This window comes from Haliotis rubra, unplaced genomic scaffold, assembly GCF_003918875.1.
Source record: "Haliotis rubra isolate DU_JTF1 unplaced genomic scaffold, ASM391887v1 Scf14, whole genome shotgun sequence".
NCBI lineage: Eukaryota > Metazoa > Mollusca > Gastropoda > Lepetellida > Haliotidae > Haliotis > Haliotis rubra.
The window spans coordinates 896,832-917,129 of NW_025765336.1; the positions used below are offsets into that span (position 1 = coordinate 896,832).

The window sequence follows — 20,298 nt, forward strand, 5'->3', positions numbered from 1 at the left end:
AGCAGATGCCTCGTTTAAATGGTGGAATACTTTCTCTGATGTTTGTCAAATTCTCTTGAATAATAACAAACAGGATGATCAAAGCCTGATGCATCTTCTTACAAACAGGAAAATTCCAGCAGGTCAGGTCAAAAACGGCTTGAAAATATTATTGTCTCACTGCTGGAACTGACATAGTAACCAGCATTCAACTGGCTTTCCTATGAAAAACAAAGAATCTAATACATTTCCAATATATGATAAATACAATAAAGAATATTGCGATGAATATAGACTCTTATCCCTGTAATCTGGTTTGATGAACTACTCACGTGTTATGTGAGTTGGCCACGCCCACCGAAGCGGGCTAATTTCCCCACTAAGGGGTGTCTCAAATACAGTCGTGGGAATTTACTGTCTGCTTACTTGTACCATCATGCACGCGACGATTTTTGCAGACTGCTGACAGGCGATTTGGCCTATGCCGTAGCCTTTTTTCCCACGAATCACCAGCACCATTACAAGACAATGGAACAAGCACCAGATGCAGAGGACAACACGTGACCCACCTAGATCAGGTCGACGACGTGTCATGGATTTATACGGGTTCATCACTTGATAGACTTACCATAGGCGGAGTGGGGGTGCAGGGGTGCGCTCCCCCACTTTTGGGCTAAATGACCATTGAAACTCTCGTGAAAACAGGTGAAAATGAACTGTGCATCCCCTTTCTAAAAAGAAACCTGTAGCCGCCCCTGCTAACCACGGCGACCTACAGCCGTAGCAATACCGTCTACGCCCCGGGGATATTAGTCTGAGACGACCAATTCGAGGCGTCATTCTGACTTATCAGTATCTTTGCTTCTTCAGGACGTGGACAGGTTTGTTGGTGGTACTGTAATGTGGAGCGGTAGAATAGACTTGGTACACGTCAAGGGCAATTTGACGGCACAACGTTACACAGATGATTTTTCTGCCACATGACCTGCCCAAACACGCTGTTTTGCAACATGACAACGCCCGGCCTCATGCGGAAAGACTATCAAAAGTCTTTTCGAGATGATGCTCTTGATCAACGTCTGCGATCGTGTAAGGAACAGCCACAGAACCGTCAACAGTTGGCATGCTTGCCACAAAAGGCGACTATGCTTGTCGTAAGTGGTGACTAACGGGATCGGGTGGTCAGGCTCGCTGACTTGGTTGACACAAGTCATCGGTTCCCAATTGCGCAGACCGATGCTCATGCTGTTGATCACTGGATTGTCTGATCCAGACTCGATTATTTACAGACCGCCGCGATATAGTTGGAATATTGCTGAGTGCGACGTAAAACTAAACTCACTCACTCACTCAACAGTTGGCGCAATCACTTCAGGAAGATTGGCTGAACATTCCCCCGGTACAATTGGTAGTCCGAATAGAATCAACGACATTTTTTCATCAGATGCTTTTGTAATTAGTTTTTGTAATTACCTTAACAATTAAAATTGGATGCACCTACCTGTTGAGTCTGATAGACATGCGCCATACAGCGAAGTCATCAAGAAACAAATCCACGTTGCTGTAGTTTTCTGGAGCAAAAATAAATATGATCATTGAGTACTTCTTGTTTTCACGATTTGAGGACGTGCGTGCACCCATTATATCAAGGCGGTACAAAAGTTCCTGTACTACTATGCTCCTGTTAAGAGATTCACAAACTTACACTTGGACTTTGTTCTATGCATCTGCCGTATTGTCCACGTCCATATGTGTACCACATGTAATATTGGGGATTACACTTTCTCAATAAAGTAGAGATTTCATTACGCTTGTTGGGTTGGCTCACAACAGGGACCTAATCACCAGCGCACTAACTCAGCCATCTTACTCACTCACCTTCCGCGGTTTCCGCAAAAATGGAAATCAGACAACTAGAAATCTCGATCGCGAACTTTTGTGTACCTCTGTATCCCTTCATTCTATCTATTATTAGAACTAGCATTTATGTCTAAACTATAAGCTGATATATCGCAATTCTATTCAGCAGTAAATAATTCCTTACATGTAATTTTCAATGAATTTACGATCTATCTATCTATCTAGTTAGTGGGTGTGTACACACATATCGCAAATTGCGTTTAGAAGTGCAAACAAGTGTGTGAAAATAATCGCCTTACATTTTTTTAATTTATAAAAATTGTTCGATAAGAATTAGTTTTACATGGTCATCAGCAGGTTTACTCACCCATGAATATCGATGAACAGCCATGGATCCCATCATTGACCTGTAACAAGCACCGGAAGTGAGTTATTATATCAAATAATGTATTTTGACTAATAATTGTAATGATGAACATTTATATAGCGCTATATCCAACCACTAAGTGGATGCTCAAACCGCTACAAATTACATATAGCCCTTGATCCCAACCAAATATTGGTACCACTTGCAAAGTCTCACCTGTATAGAAATATAGTTCTAACCCCTGGCAACATGTTTTCATGTCATAGCAATGTAGATTTCACAGCTTTTAGTTTTTACAGCACTTTGAAGCATAACCTCTGAAGTTCATAGACGACGTCACGATATGTAACCAGTAGCAGGATAGTAGTATTTCCATGTGCTATTTTTAGCGCTCCATGCTATGGCTGTAGATATGTCAGTGTGACAGCTCCATAGATTGTGGGAGAACATAATGTCCAAGTTTCATTTTCATGGACTTTATCTTCATAGAATCCATGTCTACACTCGGTAAGTACCTTCCTCTTTAACATATATCCTTTTTCCATTCATAAATGTTTAAAAAAATGTAATTTTGACAGAATGAATTGTAATGCCAGAGTACATGTGGAAACTATGTCCAAAATATGGAAAATATGTAGCTAACAGAAGATATACAAAACTTAAATTTATTGTTTAAAAAATATAGTTATCATTCCTGCATATGATTCAGCAGGTTATATTTTTGGTTTTTAGTTTTTTTACTAGCCAGGTAGAAAAATATAATAGTCCACCAACCAAACAGAAAAAAGGCTCTACTATGTTAATAACCTGTTAGAGGCTAAACATATACATCATTCACAGATGCATATTATATTGAGTGATTTATGCTGTTAAATTTAACATTGATGAATTTCTTGGGCAAAATATGTGAAAAAATATGAAAAAAACTTCAAATGATTTTTTAAATGGTGTCTCATTGCTCATGGTACTGTTTTAGTAGCTTAATTTATAGATCACACATAAATATAATTTTTTTATGAGTGATTTATAATGTTTGCTGGAACACAAGTGTATTTTGGGGGCCAAAAACATGAAAATGAAAATGAAAGAAAAATTGAAAACGTTTTAAAACAGATTTTCAATGTCTAAAACACTTTTTCTTATTATATATCTTAGAATTTAGTTCTTTTCTACATTCTTGAGCATAGAAGTTTTATTAACAATAATAATATTCTACAAAATATTTTTATTTTATTTTCCTCATTGACTCAAACAGTGAAAAGTTTTCAGTTAAAATATTATTTTCTAGTGTCTTTCTGAGTAGAATCAACAATTCACCATGTTCACAGTTGATAGTGATGGAAATAGTTATATCATGCATTAAAAATGTACACTTATATTATTGTGCATTGACTGTAAACATTAATCTTTGACAGCCATATTGTCAACAAAGGTTACCAGGGGTGATAACTTTAATCAGTAGTACTTACTTACAACTGATTACACTTCTCACTTTGCTTTGAGGACTTCACACACATAATAACTTATATTGGGGACCAATATTTTCTGTTTTCCTCACCTGGCTGATGGATTATAAACAAACACATGAGAAACAGTATTTTCCAAAGGTTATATAATAGGGGTAAATACCTCTGTTGAACATAACTTCGTCTTCTTTTGTGTGACATTTTATCAGATGTTATGTAATATTTGAGGGATTTGATTGTGTTATTGGTCATGTTAACATTTTTTTGAAAACAAATTACTGTGATTTAATAAATCTCGATTACATGTAGAATTCACAATAATTGCTGCTTGTGTTCTATACCTATGTTTTTGCTGAATATATATAGGAAATGGAATATACAAATTTTGGAGGGAATTTACTAAAGGATTACATTATTACTATTATTATGCATTCTAATTTGTTATACCAGTTCAAAAATGAAAGTAACCTGAGGGCAATGAAATATTGTAGTCCTTTAAATCAAAATTTTGGAGGAAATTAGTACAACACAGCATTTTAAATTTTTAGCTTCTTATACCAGCAATATAATAACACACGATTGCTCAAGATTATATTTCTATTGCAGGTTACGTAAAACCATCATAATCAACTATGGCAGACATTTGTAATTCTCAATCATCAGTGAAAAACAAAAGTATACTTGTATAATATGTGAAAAGGCATCTGATGATTTAAGTACACTTTCCAACATATCATCTTGGAAAACACAGCTGAGGGCCGCAAGGCTTCGTCATAATGAAACCATTTTGGAAATTGGAAAACAAACTGATGATGATAAATTTCCATCAATTCTTTATCACAGGAATTGCCAGAGCAGGTTCACTAATGAAAGAGACCTAAAACAATTCATGACGCCTGAAGATGGGCAAGCAGCAACATAGCCCAGGGAGACATTTGTGCGTAACAGCAAGTCGTCAGCTGTATATGAAGCTCTTTGTTTATTTTGCACAAGAAATAAGTACATCAAAGGATCAAACCTAAGGGAGCCATTGGTAATATCATTACAGTTGAGAACAGATGACACACTGAGGAGAAAAGGCATTGAGAAATTGGATTCCAGAACCATAGCAGCTACAACCCAGGATATTGTTGCAGCAGAGGCGCACTACCACAGGAGTTGCTACAGATCTTATACAAAAGAGGATAATTGACTTCAACACTCAACTTCAGTCACTAAAGTCACACAAGGAGAGCAAAATTATGAAGAGGCTTTGACAGCAGCATATGATAAGCTTTTCATGTATATACGAAATGCTGTATTCCAGAATCCAACTGTATTAAAGATGTCAGAGATAACCAACAGACTGAGAAACTACATGGAGGAAAAAGGATGCCAGAATATCAAGACTTCAACAACTAAGCATCTGCACAGGAAACTCAAGTCAGAATTTGGTGACAGCCTACATATATTTCAAGATGATAATGCCAGACTTTTATTTTTTCCCAGTTCATTGGCAACTGAAGCTATTGCCATTGAAAATCAAAATATGAAAGAACTGAATGCCATAAGAGAAAACAGCAACAACAGGAAAGCCCTTCAGGAAACAGCACTACTTCTTCGAAAAGCTATAAAGAATATTGAAGAGGAGTTACCATGGCCCCCAAAACAGTGTGATTGGGACAATCCTTCTAGGTACATTCCTACATGTGTCAAGGAATTTTTGGCAACTGTTCTGACAGGTGATTTGAAAGCTGATGTCACAGACCAAAAGACCAAAATCGTTTGGTCAAGATCTTGTTTATGCTGTTACAGGAGGAAAAAAGCTGACACCTAAGCATATCCTGCTCCCATTTGCTGTGAAAACCCTAACTGGGAATGTTGAGATGATTCAAATTTTGAACAGATTAGGTCATGGAGTTTCCCATCCAAAGTATGAAGAAATTGACACTGCCGTTTGTCTCCAAACGCTAGCCTTGACTCAGGAGGGTGCTGTTCCTTTGCCACAGGATATCCACCCACATGTTGCAACAACTCTTGCCTGGGACAATATTGACCGACTTGAGGAAACACTCACTGGAGGTGGAACTTCCCATAGAGTTAATGGCATTGCAATCCAACCGTCAATTCATGGCCCACGTTCACACGACAATACAACCCCAGTGGTTCAGAAGACAAGACGCCGTACAATTGACACAGTTCTCCCAGTTCTACAGCCATAAAACAGTGGCAACCGTGTCGGCCCACCTTCTGTTCCACTTGTAAAGTCTTCCACAGTTTCTGCTGTCAGTGAGTCAATGAAGAAAAGCCTTACATGGATCATTGCAAGATTGCATAGTGCTCAGCAACAAGAAATAAGTTCCTGGACAGGTTTTAATATCCAAACACGTGATGCAGAAGATGTAAGACTGGACACCATTGGATATCTTCCAACAATCAATGCTCCTGCAACCAGCATGTCTACAGTTCATGAAATCTTACAGCAGTCTTTGACCATTATGAACACCTTGCGGCTTGAAAACATTATTGTGACATTGGATCAGGCACTTTATGCAAAATGCTGATCTCAAGGACATTTGTGTTGAAGCTGAACTACTAGCAGAGGGATCTATATCTAGAGTTTATGATGGGAAACACTACAACCGCGGAGTTAGAGTCCATATGATCATGTATGAAGCACTCATGAGACTGCACTGGAAAGGCTTTTTGCAAAGGGTCGAGGAAACAAACTGTGGCCTGCTATCTACAATTCAGTCTGCACTGGAAGATATTGAAGACGTTCATGTTAATGTTAACAAAGAAAGTTTGGAATCAATCTTTCAGAGTTCATCTTTCACAGACACTGTAACAGCTTTTAAAGCCTACCAAGAATTTCTCGGGAATGAAAATGGGGATTTGTCAGCTTTCTGGACTTCATACACAGATAGGATTGAAGTGCTCTTGGGTCTTATCCGAGCGTCAAGGGAGGGCAACTGGCAACTGCATCTATCCAGCATCAGGAACATTGCACCTTGGTGTTTTGATTATGACAAGCAGAACTATGCGGGGTACCTATCAGTCTATCGTGGTCAGATGTCAGCTCTGTCAACTACTCACACGCACATTCATGAATATTTAGAGAATGGTGGATTTTCTGTACAGCTTGGAACTGAAAACCTTTTTGGGAGAGTACCAGTAGACCAGGCTCTGGAGGAAACAGCAAACAGAGATACACAGACAGCAGGCGGAACAAAGGGCTTCAGTCTTAAACTTGGTGCTGTTGCTAAGTATTATCTGATGGCAGAATATCGCAGTATCTTCTTAGGATAGATCAGAAGTCTCACGAAGTTGACCCGATCAAGTTTCAGTCATCCAGATTTACACCAATCAAGGAGAGCAAGAGATGAGGCAGATGTTCTTGCTGTTGTAGACATGTTGGAAAACAACTGGGTAAACCCTTTCTTGAATTCAGAACTCGTCTCCTTGTCAACGGATGCTGCTGCCACTCCAGCCATGGTATCTGACCTTATCAAGGCACAAACCACTGGGGAAGAGAGGATGATGGACTTCTGTACAAACCGTTTACAGCCTTTGTCACCACAGAACTTTCATGCTCGGCTACTAAGGAACAACCTGAAAACTTTCACCGAATTGAGCCAGAAGAAGAAGAAAATCCAAACAAGTCAAGTGGAGATTGTGCTCAGAGCTGACAGGAACCTCTTTGCCCATATGGTTATTATAGCTCAAAGCAGAAAACTTGACATGAAGTCTGTTTTCAGGCATCCTCTTGGACCGCTTCCTTTATCTCTCGCATATCCAGATGGTTCCATACGAAAGACCAACAAGTCAAGCCTAGCTCGAGAACTCGAAAACATCGAGAACATCCTTCCTGAAGAGAAGCTCCCTTACCCATCCTGTACTCTGATTGATGGTATGGCACTTGCCCAGAAGATCAAAGGTGACAACAAAACCTTCCAGTTGGTTGCAGAAGAAATGTTTGTCCAGGTCCTTCATGAAGGTTACAGCAGTCAGAGGATTGATGTCGTCTTTGATGTATACAGGAACGTGTCAATCAAAAATGCAGAGAGAGGTGAGCGCTCTGGAACTCAAGGAACACAATACAAGAACATCGCAGCAGGCCACACCATAAGACAATGGCGAAAATTCCTTTCCAACTCTTCCAACAAAAAGAATCTTGTTCTGTTTCTTGTCAAGGAATGGGGAGGTATGGAAGTCGGATTGGAAACAAGGACCTCATTGTCACCTGTGAAGAAGAATGTATCAAGCTGGGCCCAAACAGTGTAGAGAGATGGAGGAACTAACATCCACTCAAGAGGAACCAGACACTCGGCTGTTACTCCACGCCAGACATGCTTCAAGCAACGGCTACGGGAACATAATCATTTGTGTCGAGGATACAGATGTATTTCTACTCTGTGTTGCCTTCCAATCATCTCTTGAAGCAGATCTCTACATGAAGCTAGGAACAAAGAACAGAACAAGACTCATCAAGGTTTCAAGTGTAGCCCAGGTCCTCGGTCAGAGCGTCTCCGAAGCACTACCTGCATGTCATGCATACACAGGATCCGACACTACCAGCTCATTTGCAGGAAAGGGAAAACTGTCTGCTCTCAGGCTCCTCAAGGGGAATAAGAAGTACCAAGACTGCTTCAAACAACTTGGAAAGGATCCTGAGCTTACAGAAGATCAATTTCAAGTCCTGGAAGACTTCACGTGTTCACTGTATGGATCATCCCTCAAGAGTGTCAACGATCTTCGCCACACGTTGTTCCTCCTGAGGAAGGGCGAACTTGAATCCCACCAGCTTCCTCCTTGCAGAGACTGTCTATTCAGGCACTCACAGAGAGCCTGCTACTAAGCTCATATTTGGCAGATGGCCATGGAATGCAAGCCTGGAATTCCATCACCTGTCGGCAAAGGCTGGATCCTTGAAGAGAGAGACGGTGAAAGTGTGCATACTGTTGAGTGGATGAGTGGTCTACTGGCACCTGAAGCTGTCCTACAGCTTTTAGCATGCAAACTCCCAAACTGCACTTGCATGGCAAATGGACTCAAATGTACAAGCATGTGCAAGTTGCAAACCTGTGCAAACATAGAGACTGGTTCCGATGAAGAAGATGGCAGCTGTGATAACAGTGATGAGGATGACATACATGATGAATGAACACTATGTATGTAAATGTCATCAAATGCATCAAAATAATCAGGTACATAGTGTAAACACTAGATGTATTTGATATTTCATTTACAAACCTAATTGTACAGTTGGTGAGAAAGGTGATTTAACTGTTTGGTGCAAGTTATTTAACTATGATCAGAAAAATGAAATTTTCAGACACATTCATAAAAGAATTGCAAGATACTTACTATTCACAGCAAAAATAACTCAGTTTCCGCAATGCGGAAACCTGGTAGAAAGTGGACTGAAACTTAAGTTTCCACCTAGAATCCAGTGAGTTTCCGTTCTTTAACATTGAGTTTCCGCAATAACGGAAACTTACAATTACCCACTTTCTAAGGGTTTCCGCAAGGTTTCCGTTACCCACACTCCAACAGGTTTCCGCAAGGTATCCGTTACCCACACTCCAAGAAGTTTCCGTTGAGTTTCAGTTAACTTTGAATCCATCAGGTTTCCGCAAGGTTTCAGTTATTAAGACTCCAAGAAGTTTCCGCATAGTTTCAGTTACCAACAATCCGATATAGTTTCCGCATAGTTTCAGTTCCCAACAATCCGACATAGTTTCGCGATAGTTTCAGTTACCAACAATCTGGACAAGGTTTCCACATAGTTTCAGTTACCGGTTTCAATTTCAGGTTCACAGGTTTTCATATGCGTTTCAAAGAGCTAAATGTAAACATTCTTCTTTATTTATATCATAAACTCTTGTTAAAAACAATATAAGCAATTTGTTATTATCATGACATTTACTAAAAGAAAACAGAATATATTATAAGATTCATTGTTTTATTTTCTCAACATGGTATGGATTAGCATTTAAGGCAAATAAAGATCATACATATAACTAGTAATATAGCACTAAAGAACAGGGCAAAACATATTGGCATAACTCAATCCAGTTTTAGAAATCATATATCATTTATAACAAAGTTGTAATTTTTCATCAGTTAAACTTTCATTCACTTATTATCTTGAATTAGCATGTTAGATACGAAATTTATTTCTAAAATCATGCTAATGATGAGAAATAACAATAACATACAACTTAACACAGTAATAAAACATAGCTGCATCGGACATTTATTTGCACGCCTTGGCATTCAGCCACACAGTCTATGTCACAACTATCGCCAGACATCCACTATGATATACAATAACACAACATACAGCTTACAATACACAAATAAAATAAAAATTACATTATGAAATTGAAAATAAATTCAATTAAATTGCAAGAGCTGGTCAGTGGGTTCCTGGCAAGTAATCCCTAGGCGGAGATCCCTCTGTTACTTTGGTTGATGCCTCATCCTCGTCCCTCCTGTTGGCCTTGACGAGAGCAGTGGAGGTGTAGATTCTTTCCAAGTCCAGTGTCGTCGTATGCCATAAGCTTGCTGGACTCACAGACAAAGGGGACGGAATGCAAGTAATTGACGTCATCTTCGTCACTCACGACTGGTGATGTCATGTCTATGGTGAGTGTTTTCGCTACCTTTTTCTATCGTCTATCTGGCCATTCAATAGATGCAAGTCTGTTTAGGCGTTGTACAAGTTTCTGAAAATGGCAGGTAATAACGAATTACTAGGTTATTTTGATGAATTACACAAACATCAATCAACAAGAAACTGACAATGCCAAGGACGATTTAAAATGAGTAATCCAAAAGGAAGTTTGAATAAAAGAGAACTAAATTGAACAATCACACTTTGCACTAGTTTTCTCAAAACTCAAATTATGCAATTCATCACACTTCATTGACCGAATGTAATATCTTACACAGAATCTATACAAACTTTGCTCTGGAGTTACATGGTTCCCTGACCAGAGGTAGTATTAATGTTTTATATAATATCTGAACATTTATTGCATTTTCTATGTAGTAATAATGGTACTAGTAATAGATTTTCATCAACGTTGTGTGTCCACCGCCGTGATGTTGCTGGAATATTGCTAAAAGCGGCTTAAACCAAACTCAGTCAGGCAGTTGTATTGTTGAAGGTGCACAAGTATATTCACCCAGTAGTGACTGTATGTTTACACCATTATTGCGTCTTTGAGGTGTATTTAGAAGTGAATAATACAAGACACGACTGTTTCCGGAGGCACAGAGTTCTTATTATATGTGAAAACACACAGCTTGGAGGAATGCTTACACCTGATGAAGGGGTAAGCATTCACTCTTGAAACATGTTTTCACATAATAAAGGAGTTGACATCCATAAACCTTTGTCTCTACTCTATTAATTGGAAATTATTTACTACTTTATAATGAAAGTCACTTACAGATAGGTCAAAACTACCTTCACACGTGTTTCAGCTGACCATCCTTGGTCATTCGTTATACAGTCTGCAGACTCATCATCAGCTGAAAAAAATAAACAATAACACGTTACTTTTCTTTGCATTTCTCCATTCATTCATTTTGAGGTTTAACAAACCCCAAACAATTGCAGCGACATTTATACCAACAAGCAAACTACAGATTTATCACTTTTGTTTATGCAATGAGTAAGGAACGGCCCGGACATAAACATCCTGATGAATGAAGTTCAGTTATCACCGGTGACATAACCTTCGGAGTAATTACGGCATTGTAAAATCATGTAAGTCAGTTTATCGCCATTTCACACAGGTGTGAAGTTTATTTGGTCCAATTAGAAATCATGATTAAGTTCGTCGGTTATTCAAATCCATTTGCAAATGTAACTTGAGTATGGTTCATTTTGCGAAATGTATCTAGGAAGTTATAGTAATTAAATATTCAAAGTGAAATTACATCTATGTTTCATAGTACCATAAACACATACCTTCAGTTAGAGAGGGTGATCTTTTCTTCCAGGAGTGGTCGTGACACGTTTCCTCATTACAGCCTAAAATGAATAAAACAACCAATTCAATATACAATCTATTTGCTATATTTTTCAAAATTGTAGTATATTTTTAGATAGACACTTATTTTACTTCACCAACCTTTGAAAATAATTCGTGCAAAACTGTTTATACAGTCAGGGACTTAAATATACGTCAGTCGGCAAAATTTCATAGACTTGCATGCTATTTTAGTGTAGCTATGTAATTTTCATTAATTCAGTTTTCCATATTTGGTTCTCAAACCATGCAGGCTGTTAGGAAATAATCTGGTCACAGATACATAATTTTTCCGCATTGTAGTTAACATGAGCAACATATATACAAACATTGCGTATTCTTTTCCCCATAGACCGCCATGTTAAAAAATTGCCATAACCATGAGACACATTGAATTGAAAATAAAACGAAATTATGTCTTTCGAAGCTGGAGATGATTCAGAACCCATGTGCAAAATATAAACAATATCAAACGGATATCAAATAAATTCAAGACATATATTTCTAGCTGCAATCAAATTAACATGTAAGTCGAATAACGCACAGTGGCGAATACCTATGATAGATTAACTTGTTTACCAATCCGGATTATTCTGTACGTAAAGTAAATAATTCATAAAAACAGCTATTTGACAACAAAACAAATTGGTCTTACCTGACAGGGTCGTGGTACCGCGGAGTTTTCGCTGCCATTTCCATCTTTCTTTTTCCAGGTAGCGAATTCCTCTCTTTCAGTGCTTTGATAGTAACCTGAGGCGGCCTTGAAAAATCGCGACTCGCAAAGGCGCTCACGGGAAAAACACTTTTGTTGTTGCTTTTAATCTAAATCTAACATTACAGTTTGACAATACCTTCCGCGTTATACAAACAAAAATAAACATACACCGCGTACATAAAATGTCAGCTGTGTGTTTTTATAATGATTTAGGCAGTCTCCTGTGGACGTGTGATCCGGTCGCCATTGTTTTATTTGTATTTTACATTGCCGACATCAAAGGGGACCGTGAAGCGTGGAAATGAGCAGATTGAATGTGAGTACCCAACAGTGGGGCTTGTATGGGCTTAAGGGTCTTCTCATCGCATTATGGGCACTAATTGCTCCTCCTCAGTGTCAAGCATCAACATGTAGGCCTAGAGAAGTGAATAAATCTGAAAACATATTCACGTTACTTTAAAAGTCCTCATCGAGTTTCATGAGTCCTACTCATGAGAGATTGTGTTAGTGGCAAATAGGTGATTTTTCAAAACCCTGTCAGGAGTAGGCAATATACGTTCTGCTGGACGTAAAACTTCATCGTGTAAGTAATTTACCTATTGAGCTCAAAACATGCACGTGTATTAGACATGCTTATATCATGTTCATTCTTTTCAGTTCTACACCTAGATCTACGTATACCATTCCCTGTATTATAAGTTTACTTATCTAATTATATGTGATGTCAGCTCAGCCTTACAATGCATTGACACAAGTCACGTATAACATTTCTAAAAGAATCATTGTTTCCACTCATTATTTGATTTTACAGGATACGTACATTGTGGGATCCACTTACTTGTTGGAGATTGACAAGAGGCTTGGCACCATAAGTTTAATATATGTTATATATGGGATTACACTTTCATAAGTTAAGATATGTTGATATGTTTTTCAGTTCCAAGAAAAAGACCCAGTTTTCTGTCCGCACTGCCAGTCGTTTGTTTCAAGGAAACAAGGAATCGTCTGAATGGACGGCAGTTTCTCATCAGGTTAGTCGTCCAAAATACTTCACTTCATAGGTTTCATTTAACGACTTCAGTTTGATCTGTCCCATTGCTATCCATCATATATCAAATAATGAATATATTTAATTATTGTAATTTGTTTGATTGGCATTTAGAAGTTGGTGACAAATAAGAAAGTAAGAGAGTTTATGGATAACAACTTTTATTATATATGATGCGACGTTTCGGTATGGATTCTTATACCGTTGTCAAGCAAGAGTGTAATTATTGTATACCAGATATGTAACTGTAACTGAAAGTGAATAAGTTGTGTTACACATTTTACAGTTTTAAATTAAATTAAAGGTCACAAAAAAAATAATATTTTATGTTACTATATTGCTGGGAATGTTTCCTTAGAGGGTTGATAAAACTAAGAAATACCCAATGATTTTTCATTCATGGGAAATGTTAGGTTTTGTATGCTTTTCTCAGTTGAGTTGGTCATTTCAATTTGAATAAGATCACATATATAATTAGGTGTTACATTCAGTGTTTAAACATAATTGTATCTATTTAAAATATGTATGTACCGTTTTACCTATGCTTCGATTTCAATTCATGATTTGGTAGTAGATGTTACCTTGAATATGAGTACAGTAACAGTAATAAATATTACAACAATTTGCTTCAGAATACTGGGTTGGCTACTATTTTCTGGTACCAATCAATAAAATAAGTGACATGTCAAATGGAAGATACAATATACATGTATACTACATATCTTTCCTTTGTGATTGTGAAAAAATATTTTGGTTACATATACAAATTAGTCGTTCTAATTATATAATTTCATTGTGATCAGATGTACCACTGTGCATGTTTATGAATATGTATAAATGTGTTACTTTGGCTGTTTTGCAGTTTTACTAAGCATTGTATGTATTGTATTTGCAGGATGATGAAGAGTCTGTGTGGGATGATAAGGATGGCAACGATGTTGTGCCAGACATCAACCAGGACTCTTCATATTCACCCACAAATCTTAAGTAGAGCATACACCATCTGTTTGCGGTTGTGGACTGGTTCAAGCCTTGTTGTAATCAACTTGGTTATATTTCCCCTTTCTCTGTGTGGCAAAACTCAGGCTCAACTCAAGGCTCTGCGTCATATGTACCACATCAGAGGATTGTTGGTTGCTCAGTGTGAGTGCAACAGAAGCTTCATGGTTGTAAGCAAGTTGCCAAGTCTTTACTATGTGAGATTGTTAGTGTGTATATGTTAAGATACATTGAGACAGCTTCAAATGTACACTTCATGTATATGTATATGGGCCCATGACCTTCATACAATAAACATTTGAATTTGAATTTGAAATCTGTTTTATAAATACCACAGCAAATATGTTATGCCTGCACTAGTAGACCTCATTTCATCATATGCATAAAATGTTGTAGGGTTTTGACATATTTGTATTTGCATATTCATACAGAATTTGTTTTCTCCAATGCTGAAAATTCCCTTTGATATGGGCATGCATGCATACATACATACATACATACATACATACACATACATACATACATACACATACATACATACATACATACATACATACATACATACATACATACATACATACACATACATACATACATACATACATACATACATACATACATACATACATACATACATACATACATACACACATTGTTGAGTACTGTTGAAATGTGAGCTATTCACAATAATGAAACAGATGAATCATAACAGTGCATGTGTCACTGTGTTTGTTGTTTTTCGCGTACAATGTAATAAATGGTACATTCACAAGTTATGCAGAATGGTAGTGAGTGAGTTGCATAGTTACATCGGTAGCCATATCGTGACTATGAAAGTCGTAACTCTAAATTTGTAAATGTGTACATGAAATAAAACAAACTTATATACTTACCTGTCTTCGAAGGACAGTAAAATAACTAATCTATCACAAATGTACACTAAAACTGGCATGTAACCATAAACACTTTACCGGTACAGTATAAAATGAGCTATAGATTGCCAACACCTGAAGGTTGATCAACATACTAGGGACTACGGCACGAACAGTACTTTTGCTTCCTGCATTGACCCTAGCTGGATTCTGTAAACAGAAATTATCTTGCAAATGTAACAGTAAGTAAATATAGTCCCCCAATGGAACAGCACAAAGCTAATTATAAGTTTGCCATTTCATCTAAGCTGAAACCAACAGAAACCTAGCGGAAACCTACATTACCCAGTATCCAATAGGTTTCCGCAATAGCGGAAACAAAGTCATTTCTCTTTGAATGTTTCAGCGAACTGAAACTAAATGGAAACGCATAATGATAGTTTCAGTTGTAGAAACTTGACGGAAACCTAGATTTGTTAGTTTCAGTTTTGTAAACTATGCGGAAACTCGCATTGTCTGTTTCCGGATACTGAAACCTAGCGGAAACCTACATTACCCAGTATCCGTTAGGGTTTCCGCAAAAACGGAAACTAAGTTATTTTGCTGTGTGGTACCAATCACCGTCATGTTCACTCTGGGATTCAGGACTAATAGAGGCCTGAACAGCTGTGGATACTGCCGGTTCGATATGTTAAACTTTATGGTATTGTTGTATCAAGGGGGGGAATGGAGTCGGTGCAAAAGACTCGTTATTCTCGGACGTTTCTGTTATATATTTACGCACACCGATGCTTCCCCTGCTGGTGAATGAATATATAATCAGGGCCTAGATTTTCAAAAATATCTCAGTCCTATGAAATTCATTCTCAGTCTCAGCATATATTTATCGTGGGGGGTAATATCGAACGTTCACGCAAGATTGCGGCACTCTTTCCAATAGATATTGAATAAATCGCTTTGTTTGAAAATCTGATATTTTACACTTCGAGCTCGCAAAGAGGGCCTAAAAGTTTTCACGTCTCTATTAATTGCGATATTAGTCCCCATAACTATAGAGTCGATAGACTAAAATATATTTCCATTCAAATCTTTTTGAAAGATGTAAGAAACCTTTTAGTACCTTTTATATAATTTGGGAAGGAAAAGAGCAGATGGTGTCGGCAGGCTACTGCAGTGACCATGACCTTTACTCAGGGGGCGTCAATTCTAGTTCCTAATCTGGAAGGGGAGTGCTTTCCCCTTTGTATATGTACCGTGGCTCAGATAGAGATTTCCTGGGGCGCAGAGTTCCGCAGCTGTGCCCTCTGTACCATATATGTATCAATGCTATATTGTATAATATAACAAGGAATATATAGTATATCTGTGTTAAGTGCATGCCCAATTATTTATAAGCAAACGTATCTTTATTTTGTTCTGACCCGTTTTTAACGAAACACATAGACTATCGAATATTATTGAAATAAAAACATTTGATGATTGACTGTAGTCTTTTGAACAAATATTTACTATTAAAGACACTTCACTGCAGAGATCAACAGCACAGATTCTTTTCAACATAAAATTAATAAAACGATTTCGAATAACGCCTCTTATTTGCGTCCTTGAATGGAATCGCTTGTTAGCATAAATTGTTAATTGCAATAGTGTGGTAATAACTCTTTACTTATTAATTATAACTTTCTTGCGCTTGAAATAGGTCTTTGCATTAGCATAGATACAACATTGAAGTAGGATGCCATATGTCATTGCAATTTGTATCGAAAGAACACAAGTTCTACATATAGGATACATGTAGAATTGTGTGGAAAGTCAATAGAGCCGTATTAAGCACAGTGATCTGACGATGTGATCATGAATTCAGTGTTACTTCTCCACGTTATTGTCAGCGGTGGGAATTCCCTATGACGTTATTTGGGAAACATCCTGCTTTTCCTCCGCGTTTCCATCGCAAATTAGTTCTTTGTAGGTATCGAAGCTCTGTACAATCTGTGGCAGATCTTTGAAGGGCATTAAGATGTGGAATACATAAGAAAAGCAATATTTATGGAAGTCAACTTCTTTATTGTGAATAAGACGACTTTTCGGAATGTATGCTTGCTCACCTGATGCTCACCTGATGAAGAAGCAAGCATACACTCCGAAACGTCGTGTTATCTATTTACAATAAAGAAGTTGACATCCACAAATCTTGCTTTTTTAAATTTGTGGCAGGTTTACGACAACTTATGAAAAATATAACGTAAATTTTTAAGGTAATTAGTAACAAATGTCGTTTCCAAACCGAAACATGAGTCTCATTTACCTATTCAGACAATGACCTACTTTTCAGCCGATGCAAATTTTCTCGTGTGAAAGTGAGAAGAGACACCCAAACAGCTATAGTTACACTGAATTCTAATTTGTTGTTTCATAAGAAAATGGTATTTAAAAGTATATTTTAATTTTAATCTTTCATAACATCGTATTTCTATATTTTATGACGAGCTGTAGGCAGCATGACTTTAACTAAGACGCCACAGACCGCCCCTGTTTGATGAGGTCGTAAAATGATTCACAATGCATCTGGCTCACTGGTTACACATGTTTTGTGTTCTTTGTGCTTATTCACGTTAGTTTTATAACGCACAATGTGATTGACATACAAGTCCGTACCAAACCGCCAAACTTTTCTAGCGGCGGAGCCTCGTTTTGAGATTTCCACGATTTCCAGATTTCCGTCTGTCAGAGCACGCTGCACAACGTGTTTGTAAGGATTAGTAGGAGCGTAGTGTTGCAATATACAAGTGCTTAGATGTATCAAATACTAATGATTAATATTTATGTATCCAGTTGAATGAATTCGTCTCAAAACTCTGGACTGGTTGTTGTACTATGTTGCTCGATAGGACGAAACCCAGTCAGCAGGAAACGAGACTGTTGTGCAATCAATGTTTTGACTTGACATGGTCAAGTCAGAAGCTCATGTGATAATAGCCGGTGTGTTATTTACGGAAGCCTTTTAGGACCATTAGTGTTTTTTTCTTGAAATTTCAAGATACTTTGTTAACATTTCAAGTTGCTATCTTGAAATTTCAAGATACATATGAAGTTGAAATCTTATGACAATGATATAGAAATTTCAAGATAAGAATTTCAAGATCATTATCGTGTGATTTTTAAAAATTATATGTTGAAATTTTAAGTTACGATCTTGAAATTTCAAGGTAATAAGTTGATATTTTAAGACAAAAATGAAAACAAACCCGAATGGCCCTAAAAGGTTTCCGTAGTTATTAGATAAGATGTACCGAGAAGGTATTGTGACTCACCAGGTGAGGTGTTCCACCTCTCCGGGGAATGTTTCCTAGCTTATGACGAGTCAGTAATCAAGTCTCTGTGGATATATTTCTGCAAAGACAAAATGAAAAGAAATAGTTCAGCAGTTCATTGTCTTAATTGTTATTCCTGATTGCAGTTATCATACATAATAATAACACGTATTCAATATCGTTTTGCTCAGCTGTACTTTAGTTTCATCACGGTATGTCGATCTGATGAGGGATGAACCCACTATAGTAAAATTAGAAAGACCATATGGGGCTGCGAGAAATATAATCAAGGAAACCCACGATAATTACAGTTTTAGATATGCGGGCGATTGGGAAGAATTCCATATCAAGGAACAGAGTCAGGAGACTTCACTGTTGAGAATCATGATATTAACCTGAGACGAACAATGTTTATGGTCAATACGCTTAGAAATACTTATTCTATAACAATCCCTATCTCGTGTACATCTGCTTGACTTTGGTCTTTTCACATTAAGTGAGTGAGTGAGTTTAGGTTTACGCCGCACTCAGCAATATTCCAGCTATATGGCGGCGGCCTGTAAATAATGGAGTCTGGACCAAACAATCCAGTGACCAACAGCATGAACATCGACCTACGCAAGTGGGAACCGATGACATGTGTCAACCAAGTCAGCGAGCCTGACCACCCGATCCCGTTAGTCGCCTCTTAAGACAAGCATGGTTACTGAAGGTCAATTCTAACCCGGATCTTCACGGGTTCTTTGCATATTAAGCTAACACGCTGTGATATAACTGGAATAAACCGAAATCACTCACTCACTCTACGTGCTCTAAGACTGATATGGAGTTATTTATATAACGCAGTGATATGAACGTCATAAGCCTCGGTAAGTGAGTGAATTTAGTTTTACGCCGATTTTAACAATGTCTAGCACTAGCATGGCGGTTGACACCAGAATCGGGGTTCACACATTGTACCCTTGTGGGTAATCGAACCGAGGTCTTTGGCGTGACGAGCGAACGATTTAACCACCAGGCTACTGCACGGCCTCAAAGCCTCGATGAAAACAAGTTGGCAGAATGTAGAGAAAATCAGCAAAATGCGTCCTGATAAATAATAATCCAAGGCAATATCCGGTTACTCTAATGCGTATGTCGTGATGCCAATTTTGGTTCAATTCTAATATTACGTGACAAACATCCCTATTGGCTTTCTTACAGTATGGCCATTAGCGGTACAATACAATCGAAACTTACCCAACTGCTCTAGGTTGTCGGCCACTGTCGAAAACACGTCTGACCTGCACGGCTGCAGACAGAGCGAATGCAGATATGCGCGCAACACCTTGTCGACGCCACACCAGATATGCAAACTCATTTCTTCCTTGTCGAGATAACGGTACATCTTCAATCACGTGAGTGTCCGCTATATCCTTTCAACAAAGGTATGTTCCTCACCGCAGGGACACACACTCAACTTTCAAATACACTGGTGGTGGTGTAGTTGAAAACAGTCAGACAGTTGTGTCGAACTTACTTTTGTCTCGAAGTAAAAAATCGAGATATTTCTTATTTAGTCATTATTTGGGGGTTGTGGCGAAACTTGTTTAACTCGAAATATTTACGTCCATTCGACTTCGAGACAACGGTGATTGACTGAACATACACCGAACCC

General features: G+C 37.9%; 1 protein-coding gene across 3 annotated transcripts in view; it reads right to left on the minus strand.

Moving 5' to 3' along the window:
* Positions 1-20,002, minus strand: part of LOC124268693 (cubilin-like) — a 58,917-nt gene extending 38,915 nt beyond the window's left edge. The window contains exons 1-4 of one of the 3 annotated variants that reach the window (XM_046703685.1): positions 19,881-20,002; positions 18,642-18,720; positions 2,207-2,246; positions 1,481-1,550 (exon numbers count right to left, since the gene is read on the minus strand). In XM_046703685.1, coding sequence (XP_046559641.1) covers positions 1,481-1,550; positions 2,207-2,242 — 106 coding nt within the window. In that variant the 5' untranslated portion in view covers positions 2,243-2,246; positions 18,642-18,720; positions 19,881-20,002. The remainder of the gene's footprint in view (positions 1-1,480; positions 1,551-2,206; positions 2,247-18,641; positions 18,721-19,880) is intronic. The other 2 variants (XM_046703684.1, XM_046703686.1) reach the window with 2 other exon arrangements.
* Between the last annotated feature and the right edge of the window lie 296 nt (positions 20,003-20,298).